The following is a 23,497-nucleotide window of genomic DNA, read 5'->3' on the forward strand; positions in this document are numbered from 1 at the left end:
CAGCCGGCCTGCGAGCCTCTGGGACCTCCGGCCGCCTGGCGCCCCCACTCCTAGCCAGGCCTCGAGTGTCCACTCTGCCCGGGAGCTTCCTGAAGCTTAGGGGCCGCTGGGGTCAGAGGGACGAACACAGGGAGGGAAGCAAACACAAGTGACATTTTCCATCCAGCTCAGAAAAAAGCTGAATCCGGGGGTGTTCGATGGTCTCCGACTGGACCACCTTGCTGAGCCATTTGGGTACTGCGCAAGTCATTCAAACGCTAACCCACGGTTGCCGTGGTGTTTTGCAGATGTAATTCAAGTTCATAACCAGTTGCACTGGAGTAAGAGAGACAGATGATCCTGGATAATCTGGGTGAAGCCGATCTAATCACTCGACAGGCCTTTAAGTGAGGCTGAAGGTGTCCCCGAAACAGAGGGGTTCCACTGCATCCAGGGCTCCAGACGCCTGTGAGCCCCTCCTCTGGATTTCAGACTTGCTGGGCTGGTCTCCCAGTCACAGGGGCACGTCCTGGTGGTAAAGCTCTGAGACAGCTCTGCAGGTACAGACGTGAACATAGGTGGGCATCCCGTCCTGGCCCGCCTTCTCTGGTTGAGGCCTGACTCGTGCAGGGGCTGAGGCAGGAGGGGACAGAGCCCCGTGTCGGTGCGCTGGTGGCACGAGGCAGCGCGCTGACAGCCTCGCATACGCAACCTCGTGTAACCCCCAAGCAACGCTGTTATCACTGACCATACTTTAGGCTGCAAGTAGAAAACTCCGCTCAGAGCGGCTGAAACCGCAGGAAGGCTGACGCTCCTGCATGAGAAGCCCAAGGGAGAGCAGCTCAGTGATGTTTGCAGGTACCCAGTTCTCCAGCTTCCCACCCTGTCTGCCTCAGCTTGTCATCTTGGTCTATCAGCAAAGGCCCCTCATGGTCACAGGATGGCTGCCATGGCCGCAGGCATCGCTGCCACATTGAGAGACAGAAAAATAACTTCCTCCTTCAACTCCTCTGTTCCCAGAGATTCTCCTGGAAGACATCGTCTTACTTCTCACCGGCAAGGATCACATCATATGCCTGTTTCTAAACAAACCTTTGGCAAAAAGAAGGAATCGCCATGATCAGCTTAAACCAGTCAGGTCTCCTGTCTGGAGGCACTTGGCCACGTAGTGTCTGACGGAATAACTGAGGTTGTGCCAACGAGGCAGATGGGTGTGCCTGTTTGGTTCGTTGTATTTAGTTTCTATGCAACCGTAACAGATTACCACCAACTTAGGCACTCAAAACAACATCCATTTATGATCTCACATTCTGCAGGCCAGAAGTCCAGGCAGGCTTGCCTAGTCTCTCTGCCTGGGCTCCCACAAGGCTGAAATCAAGGTGCTGCTGACCTGGGACTCAAGAGAAGAATCTGTTTCCAAGCTCACCCAAGGGGAGTTGAATTCAGGTCCTTATGGTTTTACGACTATAATCCCCGTCCGTTGCTGGCTGTTGGCAGGGGTCCCTTTCTACGTACCGCCTCCCATGGCCCTGCTCATCCTCCAGCCAGCAATGACCCAAGTCCTCACACTTCACGTCTCCCTGACTTCCTCTTCTGCACCAGCCAAGACAGTTTTCTGTTTTTTAACTGTGATGAGGTGGAGATAATACCCAGGCTTAAGGTCAGCTATCCCATATAACGTAACACCATCCCAGGAGTGACATCTCGCTACATTCACAGGTTGCAGGAGTTAGGGTGTGGGGTCTTGGAGGGTCGTTCCTAGAGGACAAGGTGTTTCCATGGGAGCAGCATCCCCACCAGAGACATCCTGGACATTCATTCGGAGGGCCTGTTCGTCTCCATGACCAGGTGGGCGGTGTTCCTGGCACTTGATGGGTGTGGGTGGTTCCCAGGGACACAGGCCTTTGGGTAGGTCCCACACCACCCACCAGGGTTACCTTGTACCCCAAATAGCTTCCAAATGCCCAGCTGGGTGTTCATCCCACGAAAAACATGCTTTTCACTGTAATTATCTGAGACTACAATCTAACTCTGCTTTACATATAAACACAACTTTTTTTTTGTACAATTTTAATACACAGAGTCTTAGGATGCAATGCTGTGTCAATTGAGGAAAGGTTATGTTATGGTTTGTTTGGAATTTTCCAAGGGTTGCTCATCATTTTATAAACACATCACAGATGATAACACTTGTGAAGCTTAACCAGCTGGTACGGAGCTCCTGTGTCCACTTGCATTCGTCACTCCATGTCCCAGGGAGTCTGCATATCTATCTGTCTCTGTGTCCATCTGTCCATCCATCCATCTGAATCCCTTTCCCTAGCCCTTATATCAATGCCAAACTTAGGGAAAGAGTGTCACGAACATCCGATTGAGTATTACCTTACCTCGCCGAAATTCAAACTAAGCCGTTATTAAGTAGGTTTAATAATCTAAAAGTTTTCTATACCTTGACTATTTACATATTGAAATGTGTACTGTAAAATTCGTTTCTCTCTCTTCTAAATCACAAAGCATCAGTTCAGTTGCTCAGTCACGTCCAGCTCTTTGCGACCCCATGGACTGGTACTGCCAGGCCTCCCTGTCCATCACCAACTCCCGGAGATTACTCAAACTCATGTCCATCAAGTTGGTGATGCCATCCAACCATCTCATCCTGTCGTCCCCTTCTCCTCCTGCCTTCAATCTTTTCCAGCATCAGGGTCTTTCCAAATGAGTCAGCTCTTCGCATCAGGTGGCCAAAGGATTGGAGTTTCAGCTTCACCATCAGTCCTTCCAACGAACACCCAGGACTGATCTCCTTTAGGATGGACTGGTTGGATCTCCCTGCAGTCCAAGGGATTCTCAAGAGTCTTCTCCAACACCACAGTTCAAAAGCATCACCCAAAGGTTTTTCAAAGTATATGTAAAGACAGGGTCTATCCCTTATTCAGCTCGCTTTGGGATCTTCCAAAATAACCATTATAAAAAGAGGGTGGCAGTTTGTTGAAGGTGGGGTCCTCTGCTGTGAGGGGACAGAATGAGTGGCTGAGGGGCACGGCAAGGGTCTGGCTCCACCAGTGCCCAGATCTCATGATGTGCTGCTCTCCAGGCGTTTGCCAAAGTTCAGACACTCTCTAAGGATCTGTGTCAATTTTTGCCATCTCTGCATTAAACCTGTATTATTCTTCTTTAGTTACTATTTTCCCTTAAATCATCTCACTTTTTTTACTTAATGGATTTGAAGAGATAGCCCCTGATGGCTCGGGTGGTAAAGAATCTGCCTGCGATGCAGGAGACCCAGTTCAATAACTGGGTCAGGAAGATCCCCTGGAGGAGGAAATGGCAACCCACTCCAGTGTTCTTGCCTGGAGAATCCCCAGGACGGCGGAGCCTGGTGGGCTGCCGTCTATGGGATCGCACAGAGTCGGACATGACTGAAGTGACTTAGCAGCAGCAGCAGCAGCAGACTAAATAATTCAGGTTAAAACCACACACACACACACACACACACACACACACCCCTCCTGTTCACCTGAGTCCTGCCTAAGGTCCCCCAGATCACTGAGCGGAGGCAGGACCCTCTGTGTTCAGAAGCGCCGTATTTCATTTCAGGGCCATCGGTGTTTCCTGGCGGATGAACAGGGGATTGAGCTGGGGGCTGGGGGCAGGGGCAGTCGTGGAGGGTCCCACGGTCACGCCAGGGTCCTGGGGCAGGAGACAGATTTGGCAGCTCTGCAGAACCCAGGGAGGGTCCATCCACTGGCAGCCTGGAGCCGGGAGCTGCCAGGACCGGAGGGAGAACTCGGGAACATCTGGCCCTTGTCAGGCCGTGTCGGAGGCTGGGCCTGGGGCCAGAGCTGGCCACCGCCTCCAGCAGGAGGAAGATGTCCGGGGGGGCTCCGGGTGGTGCGCAGATGTGTGCAGCTGGAGGGGACACTCCGGCAGGACGAGGACTGGGGTCTGCTGGGCGTGAGGGCCCGCCGCCCCTCACAAGGGCCTGCGCGGGAGGCGTTCGGCGACTCCTGTGGGGCGACCGGCCTCCCTGCAGGAGCGCCCCCAGCCCCTCTGTGTCTCCCCAGGGAGAGCGGCCCGCGTGGGCAGGGGCGTCGCTGGCCAGGGAGGGCCTCCACCAGCCTTTTCAGCCCTGTTGGCTCAGGTCCCGGGCCGGATCTGGTGCGTCTCCAGCTGTCCTTAACAGCGCCAACCTCTCTTTTCAACAAAGTAGCAACGGCCTGGCTCAGAGGCGGACGGAAAACAAGACGGAGCTGCGCTGGCGGCTCTGCGGTCACTCCCTGTGTTTTCCCAGTTACCTCCTATCTTTGCAAGAGACGCCGGCTTTTCGCTCTGGGTGATAACGTTTCCCGTGAACGGAAATCTGCCTTAGTCAACAGTTCAGCCAGGGACCCCAAGTGCCCGTGGTTAGGGGAGGTCCTGCTCACTCTCGCCTGGAGGGTCCAGTCCTCCGAGGGCCGGGCAGGGGGTCAGCCGCACCCGCAGGCCTGGGACGGCCCCGGGGTCTGAACGCTGATGCCCTTCTCACTGTCTTTCTGGAACAATCCAAGAGCAGAGGGACGGGAGGAGCTGGAACCCTGTCAGGTGCGGGGCCTGTGCCCACCTGACCCGCTCTTCCTCTCATCGCCTGACCTGCCGCCAACGGTGTCATTCACCCATGCCTCATTCATTCGTTCATTCATCCGACAAGCCTCAGCTGCTCCGTCCTGTGCTGGGACCCTCCAGGGAACACCAACAGTCGCTGAAGACCACGGAGCTCAGGGCGCCCAGGCGGGGAGGCGAGACAAGAGAGGGGGCGCTGGAGACCAGCCTGGTGGGCTGCACCCAGCGGGCTAAGGGAGCCGCGGGGTCTCCGCAAGCTCCTCCTGCTCTGCACCTCAGTTTGCTCATCTGTGAAATGTCAGGAATGAGCGTAAGTCTGTCTTAGGGGGCTACTCAGAAGAGTAGATGCTGCTGCTGCTGCTGTTAAGTCGCTTCAGCAGTGTCCGACTCTGTGTGACCCCATAGACAGCAGCCCACCAGGCTCCCCCGTCCGTGGGATTCTCCAGGCAAGAACGCTGGAGTGGGCTGCCATGTCCTTTCCCCAGTGCATAAAAGTGAAAAGTGAAAGTGAAGTCGCCCAGTCATGTCCGACTCTTAGCGACCCCATGGACTGCAGCCCACCAGGCTCCTCCGTCCATGGGATTTTCCAGGCAAGAGTACTGGAGTGGGGTGCCACTGCCTTCTCCAGAAGAGTAGATGAGTTTTTCCATTAACACACAGAGCACACTCACTGCAGTCTGTAAAACAGGTAAACAGCAAGGGCCAACTGTACAGCCCAGGGAGCTGCACTCATAGCCTGTGATGACCTATGATGGAAAAGAAGCTGAGAAAGAACGCATGTGTGTGTGTACACACGCATATTCCTCTCCAGGCTTTTCATATTCCTTTCCATATATATATTTACACACACACACACCTGAGCCAGTTTGCTATACACCTGAACTAGCATAATACTGTACATTCACTAGACTTCAATTTAAAGTTAAATGTGCATGTCTAAGGGGGAAGAACAGAGCAGGATCCGGTACCCAGTAAGGTGTTGGCAATGCTTATCAAGGATCCAGAGGGCGACCGACCAGAGGGTCAGTGAGTCTGGCCGTCCGTGCCCCAAGGCCACCACCAGCAGTGAGCCGGAGACCAGCCTGGGCCTTGGAGGCCCCCCAGTGGATGCTGTGTTAAGGATACTGGGATCCCTTCTCTCGGCCGTAGGAGCCGCTGAACCATTTCGAAGGGAGAGAGGGACTGGGTCGGAGCTGTCTTCCAGAAGACGGCCAGGACAGCAAGTGCTGACAGCCTGGGCCTCGGGGGAGAGATGCCCTTCACCGGTCACAGGTCCCCTCTCTGTGACCTTGGGGCTGGCGCCTTCCAGGAAGCCGGAGGTGCAAGTCAGGGGGGCCACAGGTGACCTCCGCCTGCCCCCCAGGTCCACTCCCCGGACCAGCCCCAGGCATCTCGTTCTTATGGGAAGCCCTCGTTAAACCACGGGCCCCGTGGTCCAGTCCCGGGACCAAGAACCGTCAAGTTTCTAGGCCCAGAATATTCCAGCAGAGCTTTCCACAAGCTACTGCAGGGAGGGTTTGCAGCCAGTCCATCGAGGAATACTACACAGACAGACGCGTCTTCTTAACCCGTTGAGGTGGGAAAAGTCAGCAATGCCATTTGTGTCAGCCGGACGCACACGCATGGGCTTCTCTGGTGGCTCAGCGGTAAAGAACGCACCTGCCGATGCAGGAGACGAAGTTTGATCCCTGGGTCAGGAAGATCCCCTGGAGGAGGAAACGGCAACCCACTCCAGTATTCTTGCTGGAGAATCCCATGGACAGAGGAGCCTGGCGGGCTGCAGTGCACAGCCTCACTGTGACTACCCCCTCCCCTGGGCTGGCCTCTCCATACGACCTCCAGGTGGCCAAAGCCAATGGCCACTGCTTGGAGGCCCAAGATGGCACCCTTCTCTGGGGCAGTGGGGGAACGGGAGGAGCAGATGCAAGACACGGAGGCCTTGGGGATTGCACGGGGCTTCCAGGAGGAGGTGACCAGGCAGCAGCCACGGAGGGGAGGGGCTCATGAGGAAACAGGATCTGAGGGGCCAGGGCTGCAGGCAGGTTTGGAAGCCGGGGTGCTGGCTGAGCCCTCGCAGAGCAAGTGCGCATGAGGAAGAGAGATGAGGTCCTCAGGTTTAGGGTCAGGACGTGGAGGACGAGCGAATGAAAGGGTGCTGGGGAGGATGGGCGCCTCCCAGAAGCCGAGGGCTGGAGGTGCCCAGCCCGGGAGCCAGGTGGCTGACAGGACATGCGTGGAGCAGGCAGAGAACGAGCTTGGAGGCTCGCTGTCTCTGTTCCAACGTGACGATGGCTCGGCTCGCCCATGTGACACGCGAAGGGGCCTGCGGCTGCAGACGGACCCCGTGGAGAGGGGCCAGCCATGCAGGCCGGGAGGGCCAGCTGCTGGACAAGAGGAACACCCCATGTTTCTCCGCAGCTGTGTCTCGCCTCTTGGAAAACTGCAGAGCGTGCCCTGGTCTGTGGCGCTCTCTCTCCCAGCTCTGCCCCTGCCGCTTCCCCTTGCTGACTCCGCTGCATGTGACCTGCGGCCCCCTAACCAGGGCTGCAGCTGGGCTGGGCAGCTGGGCTGGGCGGCTCCGAGCTCACTGCTCAAGCGTCCCCTGCGCCTGGCGGGGCCGGAGTGTAAACCCAGTTCCTATACTTCTGAGCCGTGTGGCCTGGGCCGGCCACTCTGGGAAACGGGGGTCAGGACGGTCCCTGCCTCCATCCAGGCAGGGTGGTGGGAGGCCATGTTCACAGCCCCGGAGCAGCGCCTGGCACCTCGCAGGGATGCTGAGAGATTAGATGCGGTGTCGATGCAGGAAGTCGCCCTTGGAACCAGCTTCAAAGACTGCGGTGTCTGAGGGGATGTGGGGAACGTGGGCCAGCCTCTGCTAGGAAACTGTTCATAAGGGCTGTCCCCGCCAGCTCATTTTGCTTGTTGAAGCCCTTAAATAATTTAGGGAAAACAGGAGTTTCTCACAGTGGAAGACTTGGATACTGTGCACTGCTGTTGCTGCTGTTTAGTCGCTCAGTCGTGTCCACTCTGCGACCCCGTGGACTGCAGCCCGCCAGGCTCCTCTGTCCATGGGATTCTCCAGGCAAGAACACTGGAGTGGGTTGCCATGCCCTCCTACAGGGGATCTTCCCAACCCAGGGATCAAACCTGTGTCTCCTGCATGGCAGGTGGATTCTTTACCTCTGAGCCACCAGGGAAGCCCATTCCGACGCTATTCAAAATTCTACATATTGAAGCCCCTTACTGTTTACGCACCTCCTCTGCCAGGAAGCTCACCACCTCCCAAGGAAGCCTATTCCGTTCTTGGTCAGCAGTCTTTGTGAGAAAGCGATCCTGTGTCTTCTCTTCTGGCTGTGATCTGAGCCTCTGGAGTTGAGAGGGACTGTCCCCTCCCCAGTTAGACCTCAAATGATATGCCCTAAGCTCCAGTTTCTCTCAGAACCAAGAATCCGCATCCAGGGGGTCTCACACTGATTGCCGCTGAGCACCTCCCCATCCTTGGCTTGTCCTGGGGGGCTGAATGCAGGGCATCATCAGAGTTAGTGGCTCATTAAACACAGAGGGTTGGCGCTCCCGGTCCCCCCCGATGGCTTCCTGCCCCTCTGCCCACTGGCACAGGGCGAGAACCCAACGGGAGCTGGGAGGACCTCGGAGGCATCGGCTCCAGGGATCCACCTGCAAAGGGGCCCCAAGTCCCACTGCCAGTCCCTCTGGCAGGGCTGGGGTGGGAACCCAGGACCCCCACCCTCTGGACACAGAGGCTCCTCAGAGGGTTTTGCCTCTAGTCCCATTGGCTAAAATCGCGTCACAAGCCTATGTCTTAACTGCAAGGGAAGCTGGGTGACTGTCCTCCGTGGAAAGCTGACTCTGCGATGCTGGCCATCAGGTAGCAGGCTGGTGGGGTCAGCCGCAGAGACCACCACGGGCTTTGGCAGGCGTGTCACAGGCAGCTTAGCCTTAGCAGTGGGGAGGGTGGGCCCACACCCCACACTCTCCCGCAGGAAACCAGCGGAGCCCCCGCCCTCTCAACACCTGTGTCTCCCCCCCGCCCCACAGGTCAGAGGGCACCCAGCTCCCAGGCCCATCACGAGCCAGCCCAGAGCCCGACACCAAGAGCAGCGAACCCGAGGATGGTGAGGCCAGAGGCCCAGAGCCCCCTCCAGAGGGAGCCTGGGGGTCCGGCAACAGCCCAGCGAGCAGACCCCCGGGCCCAGGTTTGTCCTGCACACCCAGGGTCCTGTCTGCACTGATGCCGCCATCCGGCCTCCAGACAGAGCCCCACCCTCTACCTGCTGAGGTTGGGCTTCCCCAGCCCCTAGGCCTGAGAGCGGACGCCCTGTGGGGGAGGCTGGGTTCCAGGGAGGCGGGCTCTGGCTCAGCGCGCGGAAACGTATCTCCTGTCAACGCCATGCAGGGGGTTGGTCGGGCGCCCAGGGAGCCGGATAGGGAGTAAGCTCCCCGTCATCAGAGGTATGCAAGCAGGGCTGGCTGGTCACCCCTCGAGAAGGCCACAGAGAGGCCCATCATGTCAGAGCCTGGGTCTGCGGGGTGTGCAGCATCAGGAGCAAGGAAAGCAGAGAGAAGCTGTCTGAGCTGGCGCCCCAGGGCTCTCCCGGCTGGGCTACAGGCAGGCGTGGACAGGCTGCAGGCGCCAGCCTCTCACACGACTCCAGAGGCCCTATAGTGCCCTGGCCTCGGGCACTGGGACAGCTGTGACTATAGTGACACCACACACACACACAGACACACACACACAGACACACACACAGAGATACACACACACACAGAGACACACACCACACAGACACACACACACAGAGACACACCACACAGACACACACACACAGACACACACACAGAGATACATACACACACACACAGACACACACCACACAGACACACACAGACACACACACAGACACAGACACACACACGGAGACAGACGGAAACACACAAACACACAGACACACACACACAGACACACACAGAGAGATACACACACACCACACACACACAGAGACACACACACACAGACACACACACAGAGATACACACACACACAGAGATACACACCACACAGACACACACACACACACAGACACACACCACACAGACACACACACACAGACACACACACAGAGATACACACACACACACAGAGACACACACCACACAGAGACACACACCACACAGAGACACACACACAGAGATACACACACACACACACCACACACACACAGAGATACACACACCCACACAGAGACACACACCACACACACACACAGACACACACACAGAGACACACACCACACAGAGACACACACACACAGACACACACACACAGATACACACACACACACAGAGACACACACCACACACACACACAGACACACACACACAGACACACACACAGAGATACACACACACACACAGAGACACACACAGACACACACACACAGACACACACACACAGACACACACACACAGATACACACACACACACAGAGACACACACCACACAGACACACACACACAGACACACACCACACACCACACACACACAGACACACACACACACAGAGACACACCACACAGACACACACCACACACAGACACACACACACAGACACACACACAGACACACACCACACACCACGCACACACAGACACACACACACAGAGAGACACACCACACAGACACACACCACACACAGACACACACACACAGACCCCAGCAGCAAGAAATTCCCAGGAAGAAAATCAAATTGTCAATCCTGGAAACACCATAACATGATTACAAAAGTATTGACCAGTCACCTCAATTCTGGTTCTACTGGGTCTAGAACACTTTTTATTGAGAACAAACAGAGGGGCCCTGCAGCCACCCAGCTGGGTGTCCAAAATCAGGACACCCGAGGCCAGGGGTGCCCAAACCTGCCCGTCCGTCAGGATCACCCGGGAGCCTCGTAAGACACAGGTGCCCGGGCCCACCCCTGAGTGCGCGGTCCTCTGGGGCCGGGGGCCGTGCCCATCAGGACATTGTGCATTCGGCCTGGACCGCTCTAGTTCACGGGAACGTTCTGGTTCAGCTAACTCACTACAAGCCCCAGCAGGCTTCCGGCACAGCCCCACGTCAGCAGAGCCCCTTTCCCCCAGCCTCGCCCACCGGCCTCGCCCACCAGCCTCTGCGGGGCTCACTGTGCGGAAGGCGCGGCCCTCACCCCCAGCAGCCAGACCCACCCCCTGCAGGCCCTGGCGGGAGGAGCAGGGGCGTCCCTCCTCCCTGGAAGTCTGAGTCAGGGCTTGGCCCGACCGGCCCCGGCCCCCGCGGGGTCCCCAGCCCTGCCTGCACCCGTCACGCAGCCAGGCGGCTGCGCTCTGACTGCTGGGTTGGACTCACATGTCCACCCTAAGCCTAGGCGGAGCAGAGGTGGGAGGGCTCCCAAGGGGAGTCGGGGGCGGCCCCCAAAGAGGGGGCTCCTCCCCTGCCTCTGTCCCTGTCCACAGCCCGTGCTTCTCCAGGGCTGGATGAGCAGCTGTTCCGCTCGGTCGAGGGCCAGGCCGCCTCTGATGAGGAGGACGACCGCGAGAAGTGGCAGGAGGCGCAGCGGCTGCCGGCCGAGGTCACAGCACTGCTGGCTGGTCTCTCCGGCTGCGGGAGCGGGTACGTGCTCCCGCGAGGACGTCCAGGATCGGGCATACCGGGGGCCGGGCCCCCACGGTCATCCTGGGAGCACAGGGGGGGCCCTCTATGCAGTGATGGGCCTGGGACGTGGGAGGCTGACCTGATTCATATCCAGGCTGGGTCCCTTCCCTGCTGTTTCACGCTCGGTCCCCGGATCCATTGGTCGAGCCGATGGCCCTGGGCAAGTGTCAGGGAGAAATGAGCTGAGCGAGGGCACACTTCCTGGTGGCTTAATTCCCCCTGATCCTCACTCCAGTGACCACGGGTCCCCGGACCTGCCCCACAGCTCGAGTGTGACCCCCGCCACGTGTCAGACCCTTTCCTAACCCACTGCTCTCAACACTTAAGCCCGCCCCCCACCCCGGTCAAGTCACCTGACTTCTGAGCCTTAGGCTTCCTGTCTCTAAGATGGGGCACTAACACTTGCCTGGCAGAGGATTTGTGAGGATTCACCATTGAGGGTATAAAATGCCCCCATGGGGACCGATCCTGGCAGGCACTCCATGGGAGTTGGGTGGGGGGGCAGCGCTGACTCTTTTATTATAAAGTTCTGCCGATTTTCTTGGGTCACTGTATCACCAACCCGTTAAGTCAACAAGCATATGAAGCACCTATGATATGCCAGGCAAATTTGAGGGCCCCTGGCAAACAGCACCAACCAAGGTAGCTTCCCCCAACACTCCCCGCCCAGGAGCCTCTGTTCTCCTGAGTGGTGACAAGCGTGAGGACGAGGACGGGGCAGGACATGCTAGGAGGGCCACTGAGAAGGTGCTGTTTGAGCAGAGATCTGAAGGAAATGAGGGGAAAGCCTTTCGGGCAGAGGGAACAGCTGGTGCAAAGGCCCTGGGGCACATGGGAGGGGCCTGGAGGAGGCTGCTGTGGTTGGAGCAGAAAGAGCGAAGGTGAGTGGGAAGGAGCTCAGGGAGGTAACGGGCAGACTGGGCGAGGCCTCTGGCTTTTGCTCTGATGACATGGGGAACCGGGGAAGGGTGTGGGCAGGGGGTGCCATGGCCCCACCTAGCTTTCAGGGGAGACAGACTCGGTAATAACGCATTCCCGCCACCTGCAGGCTGGAACAGACTTTGGAAAGCAGCCCCCCCTGTGCCAGTACTCTCCTTCACTGCAGGCGCGATGACCAGACGGCCAAGAAGCTCATGACTTACTGCAGCCACTTGGGCGGTGCCAACCATGCCCACGCCCTGGGGCAGCTGGAGACCTGTGTTGCCATGCTGGTGGAGCAGCTGGGGTCCCGGGGCTGTGGTGCAAAGACTCTGAGGACGCCTGAGGAGGAGGTCAGCAGAGCCCCAGAGGCTGGGAGCCAGACCAGTGGCTAGTCTCTTACGGGTGGAAGGACTGTGAGCTATCTCAGCCAAGTCCTGTGCCCCCTTCACAGATGGGTAAACCAAGGCTCTGAGAGGAAATGATTTAGATCTAATGAAAAATATTTTGGCTGCACATTAAAGGATCCATCTCAGATCAGCTCAAGGGAAAAAACCAGGAATTTATTACCAGATGGAACTGGGAGCATGGTTTCAAAAGAACAGCTAAGATGAGCTTCAGGCACAGCTGGATCCAGGGACTCAGATTCTATTACCCCCATCCATCTGCTCCGTTCTTTTCGTGGGTGCTGGCCTCACCTCCCCCTGCTATAGAGGGACTTTCTCCGTGTGGTAGGGTGAGGGAGAGCAGGGCCCCAGGCAGCTTTAGGCTCTCATCAGCCTACTTAAAACCCCCAGAGGAACAATAAGAGCCCCGTACAGTAAAGCTCAGGGAAGAACGCCAATGGTCGGCCTCAGTCACGTGCCCATACCTGGACCAGTCCTCTGTGGTAGGTGGGCAGGGCCCCGTGATTGGCAGCTCCATCAAAGCCAGATGAAATGGAAGAGAGACGCCTCCCCCAAGGAGAACTGGCTGCGGAGGGGAGGAGGGTGGGGAGCTCAGTTCCTGAGACCCTCAGGCTGCGCTCCCAAGTCCACAGGCCCTGCACTCTGTCTACTGCCCAAGGACGCCACACCTTCAGCTGCTTCTCTTTCCCTCCATCGCTGTCAGGAGCAGGGGCTGCCTCACTCCCCCCATCCCTGCTTTAGAAGGCAGGTGTTCACGTGGCATTCTGCAACTCGCCACCCTCTCCCCCTGGTATTCTGCAGGGAGCAGCAGCGTCCATGCCGCCTGGCCAGGGCTGGACTGGTGACTGAGGCTGGGCCAGTCGGGCCCCTCTCCTGGGGTTCCTGTCTCGAGGGAGGTGGGGGATGGCTGGAGAGTGTTCTCAGCTGCAGCCCCCAGACAGGAGTCTCCAGCTGCTTCTCCTGCCTCATCCTCCATGCCCCCAGCCCTCAACATCCTCCAGCCATCGACCCATTCTGGGGACAAGCCACTAGCCTGGCAGTGAATTCCTCCTCAGCTCAAGCTGGCCAGACTAGCTTGCTGCTTGCAACCAAAACAATTTAGAAAGGACAAGCAGATGAATGGAGAAGAGAAGGAAGGATGGAGTCCTTCCGCCAAAAAGGAAGCATGTATGTTCTTACATCAGCCTGGCTGGCTGAGAGGCCTTGGGCCAGGCGTGCAGCTTCTTTGGGCCTCCACGCCCTCCCTGGGGAGACAGGGCGGTTCTGTCTGTAGGCCCAGGGGCCAGAGGAGATGACCCCTGTGGGAGGGCCAGGGCAGGCTGTGGACCCTGCCTGGGGGTGGTGCTGTGTGCATGGGGCCGAGGGTGGCAGGGCGGCTGCTGAGCCCCTGATGTCCCCACAGGCAGAGCTGCAGCGGAAGGTGGGTGAGAACGAGAGCCTGCGGCAGGAGCTGCAGATGGTGGAGGCGGAGAGGGTGCGGCTGTCCCTGCTGGAGGAGAAGCTGGAGGACGTGCTGGGGCTCCTGCAGAGGCTCCGCGACCTGGTGGGCTCATGGGAGCTGGTATCCCCGGGGCAGGGCTGGGCGGGGCCCGCAGGGGTGGAGCCCACCCGCGTCAGGCACTGACTCTGAGCTCTCCCCACATAGGCAGGCATCGCCTCTACTTCCAGACACAGAAAGAGCTCAGGGAAAGTAAAGAAAGAGAAGGGAGGTTCTCTAATTCATTTTATGAAGCTAATGTAACTTTGATCGCAAAACCAGAGGACAACCCACATAAGAAAAAATTATAAGCTAATGTCACACTTAAATATGGATGCAGAAATGGTAAACAGCATATTAGCAAACCAAACCCGGCAGTGTTTAAAGGAACACAAGGTGATTCGTTGGGTTTATCCCAGGAATTCAAAGATGGTTCAAGATCAAACATCGATTAACACAGACCAGCACACTGAAGGTTAAAAGGAGAAAAACCATGTACTCATCTCAAGAGATGAAAAGTCAGTAACAGTCTCCTTTTATTATTAAAAAAAACCTCTTGGCAAGTTAAGAACAGTGCATATCATCCTTAAACAGATAAAGTCTCAGCCGACTACCTCTCACAAACCTCACACTTACTGGTGAAATGTTAGAAGGAATCCTTCTAAAAATCGGAATCCAGATAAGCATGCCTGTCATCTCTGCTTGTTCCACGTATGGATTCTAGCCAATGCAATAAGACAAGAAAAGGAAGGGGTACAAAGACCAGAAAGGATGAAATAAAGCGATCAATAATTGTGTATCGCGTTTATCTATATAGAGTACCCAACAGAATCTGAAGGCAAAGTATTGTGACTCTTTGACAAAGTGCTCAAGTTAAAAACTCAAAACCCAGAAGTCCATATTCCTAAATGGCATCAGCAAAGCATTTAAAAAGTTCTCTTAAGAGACACAAACTCAGTCAGGATGGCACAGCCACTATGAGATGGATGTGGGATTTGAACCCAGGTCTGCAGGGTTGGAAGTGGGCCCTTGCCTGCACATCAGGCTGCCCAGGACACAGGGCACTGAGGCCCAGCCTGATGGGGCTCAGTCTGGGAGGGTGCTGAGTGGCAGCCCAGGACCGTGGGCACAGCTCTGGGCTGGGAAGCCTGGGGCAACACCAGTTCCTCCACCTCCCAGCTGGTGGCTTCAGGCAGAGTTCTCATTTTCTCAGCACTGCTTTTTCACTGGTTAAAATGAGAATAAAACAAGCTGTTGCAAGGATTAAAGGAGCTAACACATCAAAATGCTCTTCTTCACAGTCATTTCCCAAGTGCCTCCTTGGGCGCAGGGACAATGGTCTGTCAGTACATGATCTTGGATTAAATGGGTCCTGAACCCTGCTTCAGTACCCACCAAGAGTCTGGGCAGTGCATTCATCACAGGGATGGGGGCCAGGAAAGGACCATGGACTGAGGTTGGGGGGGGGGGGCTCAGGGAATGGACTGTACCTTCCCCCAGGGAGCCACACAGAAGCCTGTAGGGGCCACAAAGTCCCACCCATTGCTTGAAGATTTAGCAACCATGGCCACTCCAGCCCTGTCTCATTTCTTTTTTTAAGAACATATCGAAAAAAGCCCTGGGGAAGATTTTGCTGAGCACGCTGGATGCTTGCAGGGACCCCGCACACGGTAGGTGAGCCCCACTCCCTGACCCATCTTCCAAGGCCTGGGCAGCATCCTGACCCAGCTCCTCTGTCCTGAGTGTCTTGCCTGCAAGATGCTGCCTCATTCCTGCCCAGCCCACTTACAAAGGGTACAGTCAGGAGACTTCCCTGTAGCTCAAACAATAAAGAATCTGCCTGTGAGGCAGGAGATGAGGGTTCAGTCCCTGGGTTGGGAAGTTCCTCTGGAGAAGGGAATGGCAATCCACTCCAGAATTCTTGCCTGGAGAATTCTATGAACAGAGAAGCCTGGCGGACTACAGTCCGTGGGGTCGCAAAGAGTCAGACACGACTGAGCGACTCACACACAGTCCTGCCCAGCCCACCTGCAAAGGCTACAGTCAGGAACAGGCTTCAGGGAGTTGAAGGTGCTATTTGAGAAGAACAGGGAGTGGACACTTCAGGGAAAAGGCCAAATAAAAGCCAGTGTGGCCAGACTCCGAGGAAGCCAGGCAGCTCCCTACTGCCGGTTTAGCCCTGGGCTTGCTGTGGAGGAAAGACTATTATCACACCCATTCCACAGATGGGGAGACTGAGGCACCAAGGGGCCAAGGGTCAGCCGACTTAGACCTCAGGCCTCTCCCTTAAGCACCAGGCCACGTGGCCCCGTTGTTCAAAGTTCAGGGCAGCACAATTTCATCAGGGCCAGCTTGTGCCCGGTGAAATCAGGAGGGGAGGCTTACTGGTGATGAGCCTGTGCTCACTGGCCTCACCGGGCACTGCTGGGCAGGGCTCGGGTGCATCCAGTGCCCTGACTGGCCCGGGCATCAAGGAGGAGTTCAGAAACTGGGCAGTAGAAGCTGCCTTCCCCGGGGTCCTCAGAGGGAGAGGGTGGCCAGGCTGGGGAGGGCCTGGGGGGAGGGCGGGCAGGCCTGCAGGCCACGGGGAACAGGATGACCCGCTGCTGCCCGCTCTCTCTCCAGACGGGCCGTCTGGCCCCTTGGCCGTGCTGGAAGCCCTGCACCGAGCTTTGGCTGGCTGTGAGCTCCTGCGTAGAGAGCCCTCGGCCCCTGCCTCCACAGCCCCGGCCCTTACCCACTCCTTCCCCATCTCCGGCTGAGGTTGCTGGCCCGGCCTGTGGGCAGCCTGGCCACCATCACATCCTCAGAACCCTGGGGTCACCAGCTCCTTCTGACACCGGTTCAAGCGCAGAGCCTGGCAGCCACGCCTTCCCTGGGCTCCTCATTCCTGGCCTACATTCCTGCTGCCAGCATGCACGCTGCCGACGGTTGCTGGATCAGCCTGTACCCGCTGCCAGCCCCCTGCCCTTGGAGTCGAGGTGCCTGCTTTTCTGCCCGGTTCAGTCCAGAATCCCTTCCCTGGGCTCCCAGGATCTCTTCCCTTCCCAGCGGTGTCCTCTTCGTCCACACGGCGTGACTGCTCCAGGGACCTGGTGCCCCGCACTCCACTCAGGACACTACCCATGCCCTGGAAGTGCTGAAGGCTGGACATGGGGCTGGGGGAACTCCCAGGGAGGAGACAGTGATCACAGCAGGCTTCCTGGTGGAGGTGACCTTGAACTAGCTCTAGAAGAGCGGTTAGATTTAGATGGGAAGAGACGGGGGAAGGGCATTTAATGCAAGGGAACAGGGAGCGCCCAAGTGTGCTGCCGTAAAGCGCCCCATGAGTACAGACCCCAGAGCCCCTCTTTCCTGAGCCCCCAGTAGGTACTGAGCCCCGCGGGTCACAGGCAGGAGCCAGACAAGCTGCCCAGTCCCATCAACCTTAAACCCTTGTAGGGGAGAAAGACACACTGGTGAGCACTGCCGTGCTAAACGCGGCAGACGAGGGTTCTGAGAGTCCAGACGAGGGGGGCAGTCCGAGCCTAGGAGGACGGAGCCCTGCAGAGGGCAGGGCGAGGGCAGGCGCCCATCGGGGATGGGGCCCTGATGACTCGTCTCCCAGGCAACGGGCGCCTTGGGGGGGTTCTGACCTGCCTCCCGGAGGTAAGGGGGAGGGTAGCAGACGGGAGGATGCAGGACTTGGGAGCAAGGGGTCACCTGGGGGACACAGAAGAGGGGCCACGGGGAAAGGAGGACCAGGGGCCCAGCAGGCAGTCCCGGGCAGGGCCACAGGGAGGGCTGGAGGGTGACCCGCAGCCACGCGTGGGGCCGCAGGAGTCCACATGTGTAGTAAGATCCATGGAAGTGGGCGTGCCTCTCCAAAAACTCAGCTTTACTGTGTGTTAACGAAAAATAAAAGCGGCAGGGCCTTCCCTGGTGGTCCAGTGGTTAAGAATTCGCTTTCCAATGCAGGGGATGTGGGTTCCATCCCTGGTTGGGGAACTAGATCCCACATGCCACAGCTAAGCCCACGAGCCGCAAACCAGTGAGTTCATAAACCACAGCCAAAGAGCCCACGTGATGCGATGAAGACCCTGCGTGCTGCCACTAAGACCCAAGGCAAGCAGAGAAATACATATTTAAAAAATAATAATAGTGATAATAAACAGGACCAGAAAAGACATTCCTGAAGCACCCCCGGCCCTGCTCTGGCTCCCTGGAATCAGCGGACAGCAGGCGGGCAGGACTCCTGTAGACTCCAACCACACTAAGGCTCACCCTCAGGAGCTTCCTAATAAAAATCTTCTCTCACCTCTGCCTGACAAGCAAAGGTGCATCGTCGCTCGTACAGCCCTCATCTCATTGGAGGCAAGTTTATGAGACGGCCTAGCATGCAGAGGTGCCCAGAGAGGCTGAGGGACTACCTGGCACCTCACAGCAATCAGCACCCACGCCTGGGCTGAGCCTGCTTCCTGGGCTGAGCCCGCTTCCTGAGCCCATGTCGCACACACTTCCTACCTCGGCCAGCTGTCTCTGATTAGGGACCCCAGGGCTTGGGGTCTGATCAGTTACAGCACAGGCTAAGCCCCCTTGATAAACGAGCTCCCACAACACTCTGGGCCAAACAAGACAGAACTTTCTCTCCCGTAGCGGTTCAGAGGGGAGTGGACGACACAGCAGCTCTGTTCCACGTGGCCACCCAGGGGCCCAGGTTCCTTCCGCTGTGTTGCTCTGTCGTCCCCTAGGGCGTCGTCCCTGGCAGAACCTAATCACCAGCATCGCATCGGCCCTCCGGCCCCCGGGAAGGAGGAGACAGGGAGGGGAGGCTCAGGCACTCCGGCTCACACATCCTCTAAGCTCATCCCACTGGCCATACCTGGCTGCAAGGGATGCTGGGAGATGTCTCCTGTAGCTGGGCAACCACGGGACCAGATAATGCTAACATTATTAAAAGAAAAAAGGTGGCCAACTGGACCGGGGGCTAGCCACACACCCCAGGCTGCTCACAGTAGTCCGCTTGGCACAGCAGAGGGGCCGAGCGGGCACGTACGGGCACCCCTGCAGTGCACACCGTGGCCGGAGGAGAGCACACAGCCCTCCTCCTACGAAAGGCCACGTCGCCAAGGTCGGCTGACAACCGACCTACAAGACAGCAAAAAGAGCTAATTAGGCAAATGAGGTGCCAGAGGAGCACATTCACAACAAAGGAACGGGATGAAATCCCAGGTCGGACTTCCCCGATGGCCCAGGGGTGAGAATCTGCCTTCCAGTGCAGGATCAGAACCGGGTTGGGCAACTGAGCCCGTGAGACACAGCTAGAGAAGCCCAGAGACCGCCACAGAGACCCAGCACAATCAGAACAAAAACGAACGAAAAACACAACGAGCCACTCCCGATTTCCCCACCAAGAGAAGATACAGCCCCAGGAGAGCCAAGCGAAGCGGAAACAGGCCATCTACCCGAGAAAGAGCTCAAGGTGGTGATCATGAAGAGGATCAAAGCACTCAGGAGAAGAAGCGATAAACAGAGTGAGAGTTAGTTAGAAAATGTAAAAGAACCCCCAAGCAGAGATGAAAAATGTAGTAACTGCATATTTAAAAAAGACACCAGAAGGAATCAACAGCAGAATAAATGATGCAAAGAGGTGGGTCAGTGAACGGGCAGACAGAAGTGGAAATCCCTGAAGCTGAAGAGAAAAAAGAGAAACAGGACAGTTCCAGAGATCTCTGTGATAGCATCAAGAGTACTCACGTAGCATTATAGGGTCCTAGCAGAAAAGATGGCACCCCACTCCAGTACTCTTGCCTGGAAAATCCCATGGGAGGAGGAGCCTGGTAGGCTGCAGTCCACGGGGTCGCGAAGAGTCAGACACGACTAAGCGACTTCACTTTCACTTTTCACTTTCATGCATTGGAGAAGGAAATGCCACCCCACTCCAGTGTTCTTGCCTGGAGAGTCCCAGGGACGGGGGAGCCTGGTGGGCTGCCATCTATGGGGTCGCACAGAGTCGGACACGACTGAAGTGACTTAGCAGCAGCAGAAAAGAAAGAAAAGGGACAGAGAATTTATTTGAAGACATTGTAGCTGAAAACTCCCGTAACCTGGGAAAGCAAGGGGACACTCAGGTGCTGGAAGCACAGAGAATCCAAGGGGAGCAGCCCCCAGAAGGACCAAGACACACGTAAGTAAAATGGCAAACACCAAAGATGAAGAGCAAGCGAGGGACGTCCCTGGTGGCCCAGCGGTTCGCACTGCAGGGGGCGTGGGTTTGACCCTGGGGTGGAGAACTGGGACCCCTCACGCCACATGATGAGACAAAACACACACACACACACGCACACACACGCACGCACAGCAAAAAGCTACATACAGTGGCTGGCTTCTCAGCAGAACCTGCAGGCCAGAAGGGAGGGGCTCAATATATTTAAATGATGAAAGGGAAAAACCTACACCCACCCAAGAATACTTTCCCTGGCAAGACTCACTCAGATATGATGGAGAGATCGAGAGCTTTACAGCACCACCAAACCAGCTTTATAAGAGATGTTCCAGAGACTTCTCTAAGCAAAAAAAAAAAAAAAAAAGAGGCTACAACCAGAAACACGAAATTTATGAAAGGAAAACACTCACTGGAGAAGCAAGTACCCACTAACGGCAGCAAGGCAACCCCAGACAGAGCTAGTCGGCCCCGCAGACCGCAAGACAGAAGGGGGGAGATCGACACCCGCAGACCGCAAGACAGAAGGAGGAAACCGACACCCGCAGACTGCAAGACAGAAGGGGCGAGATCGACACCCGCAGACTGCAAGACAGAAGGGGCGAGATCGACACCCGCAGACTGCAAGACAGAAGGAGCGAGATCGACACCCAGCGACATCGACAGACTGCAAGACAGAAGGAGCGAAACCGACACCCGCAGACTGCAAGACAGAAGGGGTGAGATCGACACCCGCAGACCGCAAGACAGAAGGAGCGAAATCGACACCCGCAGACTGCAAGACAGAAGGAGCGAAATCGACACCCGCAGTAAGCAGTCAAGGGATACACAAAAGATGTCAGACGTGCTGTCAGAAACACCACAGTCGTTACGAGGGAAGGGGAGTAAAAATGCAGGGAAGTTAAAATGTGTTTGAAATTAAGAGACGGCAACATGGCTTCCTCGGTGGCTCAGGGGTAAAGAATCTGCCTGCCAATGTAGGAGACCCGGATTCGATCCCTGGCCCGGGAAAATTCCGCACACAGCAGAGCCACTAAGCCTGAGCGCCACAGCTACTGAGCCAGTGCTCCAGAGTCTGAGGCGCTGAACCCACGTGCCCGACGGCCTGTGCTCCACGAGAGAGGTCACCGCAGCAAGAAGCCGGCTGCCCCGGGCCAGGGCGTCTTGCATCAGTCCGTGGCTGGTGGCAGGGGAATCCATCAGCTAGGGCAGCCTAACAGCTAGAGAGCTGCCCCCATCCTCCACAGAAAAAGCCCCCAGGGGCCAAAAGCAACAGAGACCCAGCAGGGCCAAAAGCAAATAATTGTTTAAAAAAAGACCAGCAACTTCGTCACACATATATAGATTGCTGTACATAAACCTCAAGGTGGGGAACTTCCCTGGGGATCCAGAGGCTAAGACTCCAGGCTCCCAATGCAGGGGGCCCGGGTTTGAGCCCTGCTCCAGGAACTGGATCCCACATGCCCCACCTAAGACCTGGCACAGCCAAATAAATACTCTTTTTTTTTTAAAAAAAAGGAAGAAGCAGGAAAGTGCAGTTTCAAGGAAAGCCTCACCAAAAGCAGAGCCTCCCTGATATCTGGGCCTGACATTCAAGCCACGATCCCGACCCAGAAGTTTCTCCTCCCTTGAGGCTCCTGGGAGCTCTAGTAACCAATTAATCCCTTCCCAATGCTTCTCAATAAGGCTGTAGAATTTCTTGGCGGAGGCAGCTATTTGAATCTGAAAATTTCCTGGTAAAATGCACACAGTCTTCAACACTCTCCCTTTGAGATATAAAGCCAGCTCCCTTTGCTTCGAGTGTGAGCTACACTAAGCCACTCGGGTCTAACAGAGAACAGAGGTGTTGATGGTGTGACCCTGGACATGAGCCGTGAGAGGCCTGGGCCACTGCTTTCCTCCCTGAGCCAGGAGGACATCCAGGCGCCCTAGGAGAAAGGCCATGTGGCGACGTGCCCCGGTCAACAGCCAGCAAGAAACCAGGGCCTCCAGCCGTCAGCCCGCTCACACCTCAGAAGCAGGACCCGCAGCCCAGGTCAGGTCTTCAGGCCGGGATCTGACTGCAGTATCCGGAACCGGACCCGCCCAGCAAAGCCACTCCCAAGGTCCTGACCCCCCAGGGACTGAGAGAATACGTGAACACACTACTGCTTAAGCTGTGAGCTTGGGGAACGCTGTTTTGTGCAACAGCTAGCAAAAACACTTCTAGTGAGAAGCCATGCTGCCCCATTCACAGGGTGATTCGGGAGTGTTCTGGAGGGTGTTTAGGTGTATGAGTAACCGTCCGAGGCCTGACAATGATAACCAGCAGGCTGGAAGGAGGACAAGGGCCCCCGGGGCACTCAGCAGACTGCAGGCTCACTCCAGAGCACCAACACGCTTGGGGAAGGAGCAGGCCTGACAGAGTCCCCTGCCACCAGCCACTGGCTGACACAAGACGCCCAGCCGAGGGCAGCCTGGGGGCCTGGGGCCGGAGGGGCAGGCCGCCAGGACTCAGGGAGGTCACCCTGAGTGCCGGTGGGGCCACTGTCCACGGGACTTCACTGAGAGGACAGTGAAAGGTACCACCATTGAGAACTTCAGGACAGCGGCCAGAGAGCAGCAGCCCCCAAGCACAGGGCGGCTCGGAGCGGGCCCTGGGCAGCTGCCCTGGCAGCCGGCCCTGAAGTTGGCCTGGGTGGGCAGAGGCGGGAAGGGGCTGGACAGCCCAGTTCAGTCGCTAAGTGTGTCTGACTCTTTGCGACCCCATGGACTACAGCACACCAGGCTTCCCTATCCATCACCAGTTCCCGAAGCTCACTCAAACTCATGTCCATCGAGTCGGTGATGCCACCCAACCATCTCATCCTCTGTCGTCCCCTTTCTCCTCCCGCCTTCAATCTTTCTCAGCATCAGGGTCTTTTCTAATGAGTCAACTCTTCACATCAAGTGTTCAAAGTATTGGAGTTTCAGCTTCAACATCAGTCCTTCCAATGAACACCCAGGACTGATCTTTAGGATGGACTGGTTGGATCTCCTTGCAGTCCAGGGGACTCTCAAGAGTCTTCTCCAACACCACAGTTCAAAAGCATCAATTCTTCAGTGCTCAGCCTTCTTCACAGTCCAACTCTCACATCCATACATGACTACTGGAAAAACCATAGCTTTGACTTCAGGAAAAATAGGAGGAAGGGATATTTATAAACAGCCTCCACGCCCACCACTCTCCTTTT

General features: G+C 56.7%; 1 protein-coding gene across 1 annotated transcript in view; it reads left to right on the top strand.

The window, feature by feature from the left end:
* Window positions 1–18,000, top strand: part of EFCC1 (EF-hand and coiled-coil domain containing 1) — a 29,570-nt gene extending 11,570 nt beyond the window's left edge. The window contains exons 3-8 of the mRNA XM_070777010.1: window positions 8,632–8,789; window positions 11,083–11,239; window positions 12,330–12,552; window positions 14,009–14,149; window positions 15,684–15,753; window positions 16,709–18,000. Of these exons, the coding sequence (XP_070633111.1) occupies window positions 8,632–8,789; window positions 11,083–11,239; window positions 12,330–12,552; window positions 14,009–14,149; window positions 15,684–15,753; window positions 16,709–16,845 (886 nt within the window). The 3' untranslated portion in view covers window positions 16,846–18,000. The remainder of the gene's footprint in view (window positions 1–8,631; window positions 8,790–11,082; window positions 11,240–12,329; window positions 12,553–14,008; window positions 14,150–15,683; window positions 15,754–16,708) is intronic.
* Window positions 18,001–23,497: the final 5,497 nt, after the last annotated feature.

Source organism: Bos indicus, chromosome 22, assembly GCF_029378745.1.
Source record: "Bos indicus isolate NIAB-ARS_2022 breed Sahiwal x Tharparkar chromosome 22, NIAB-ARS_B.indTharparkar_mat_pri_1.0, whole genome shotgun sequence".
NCBI lineage: Eukaryota > Metazoa > Chordata > Mammalia > Artiodactyla > Bovidae > Bos > Bos indicus.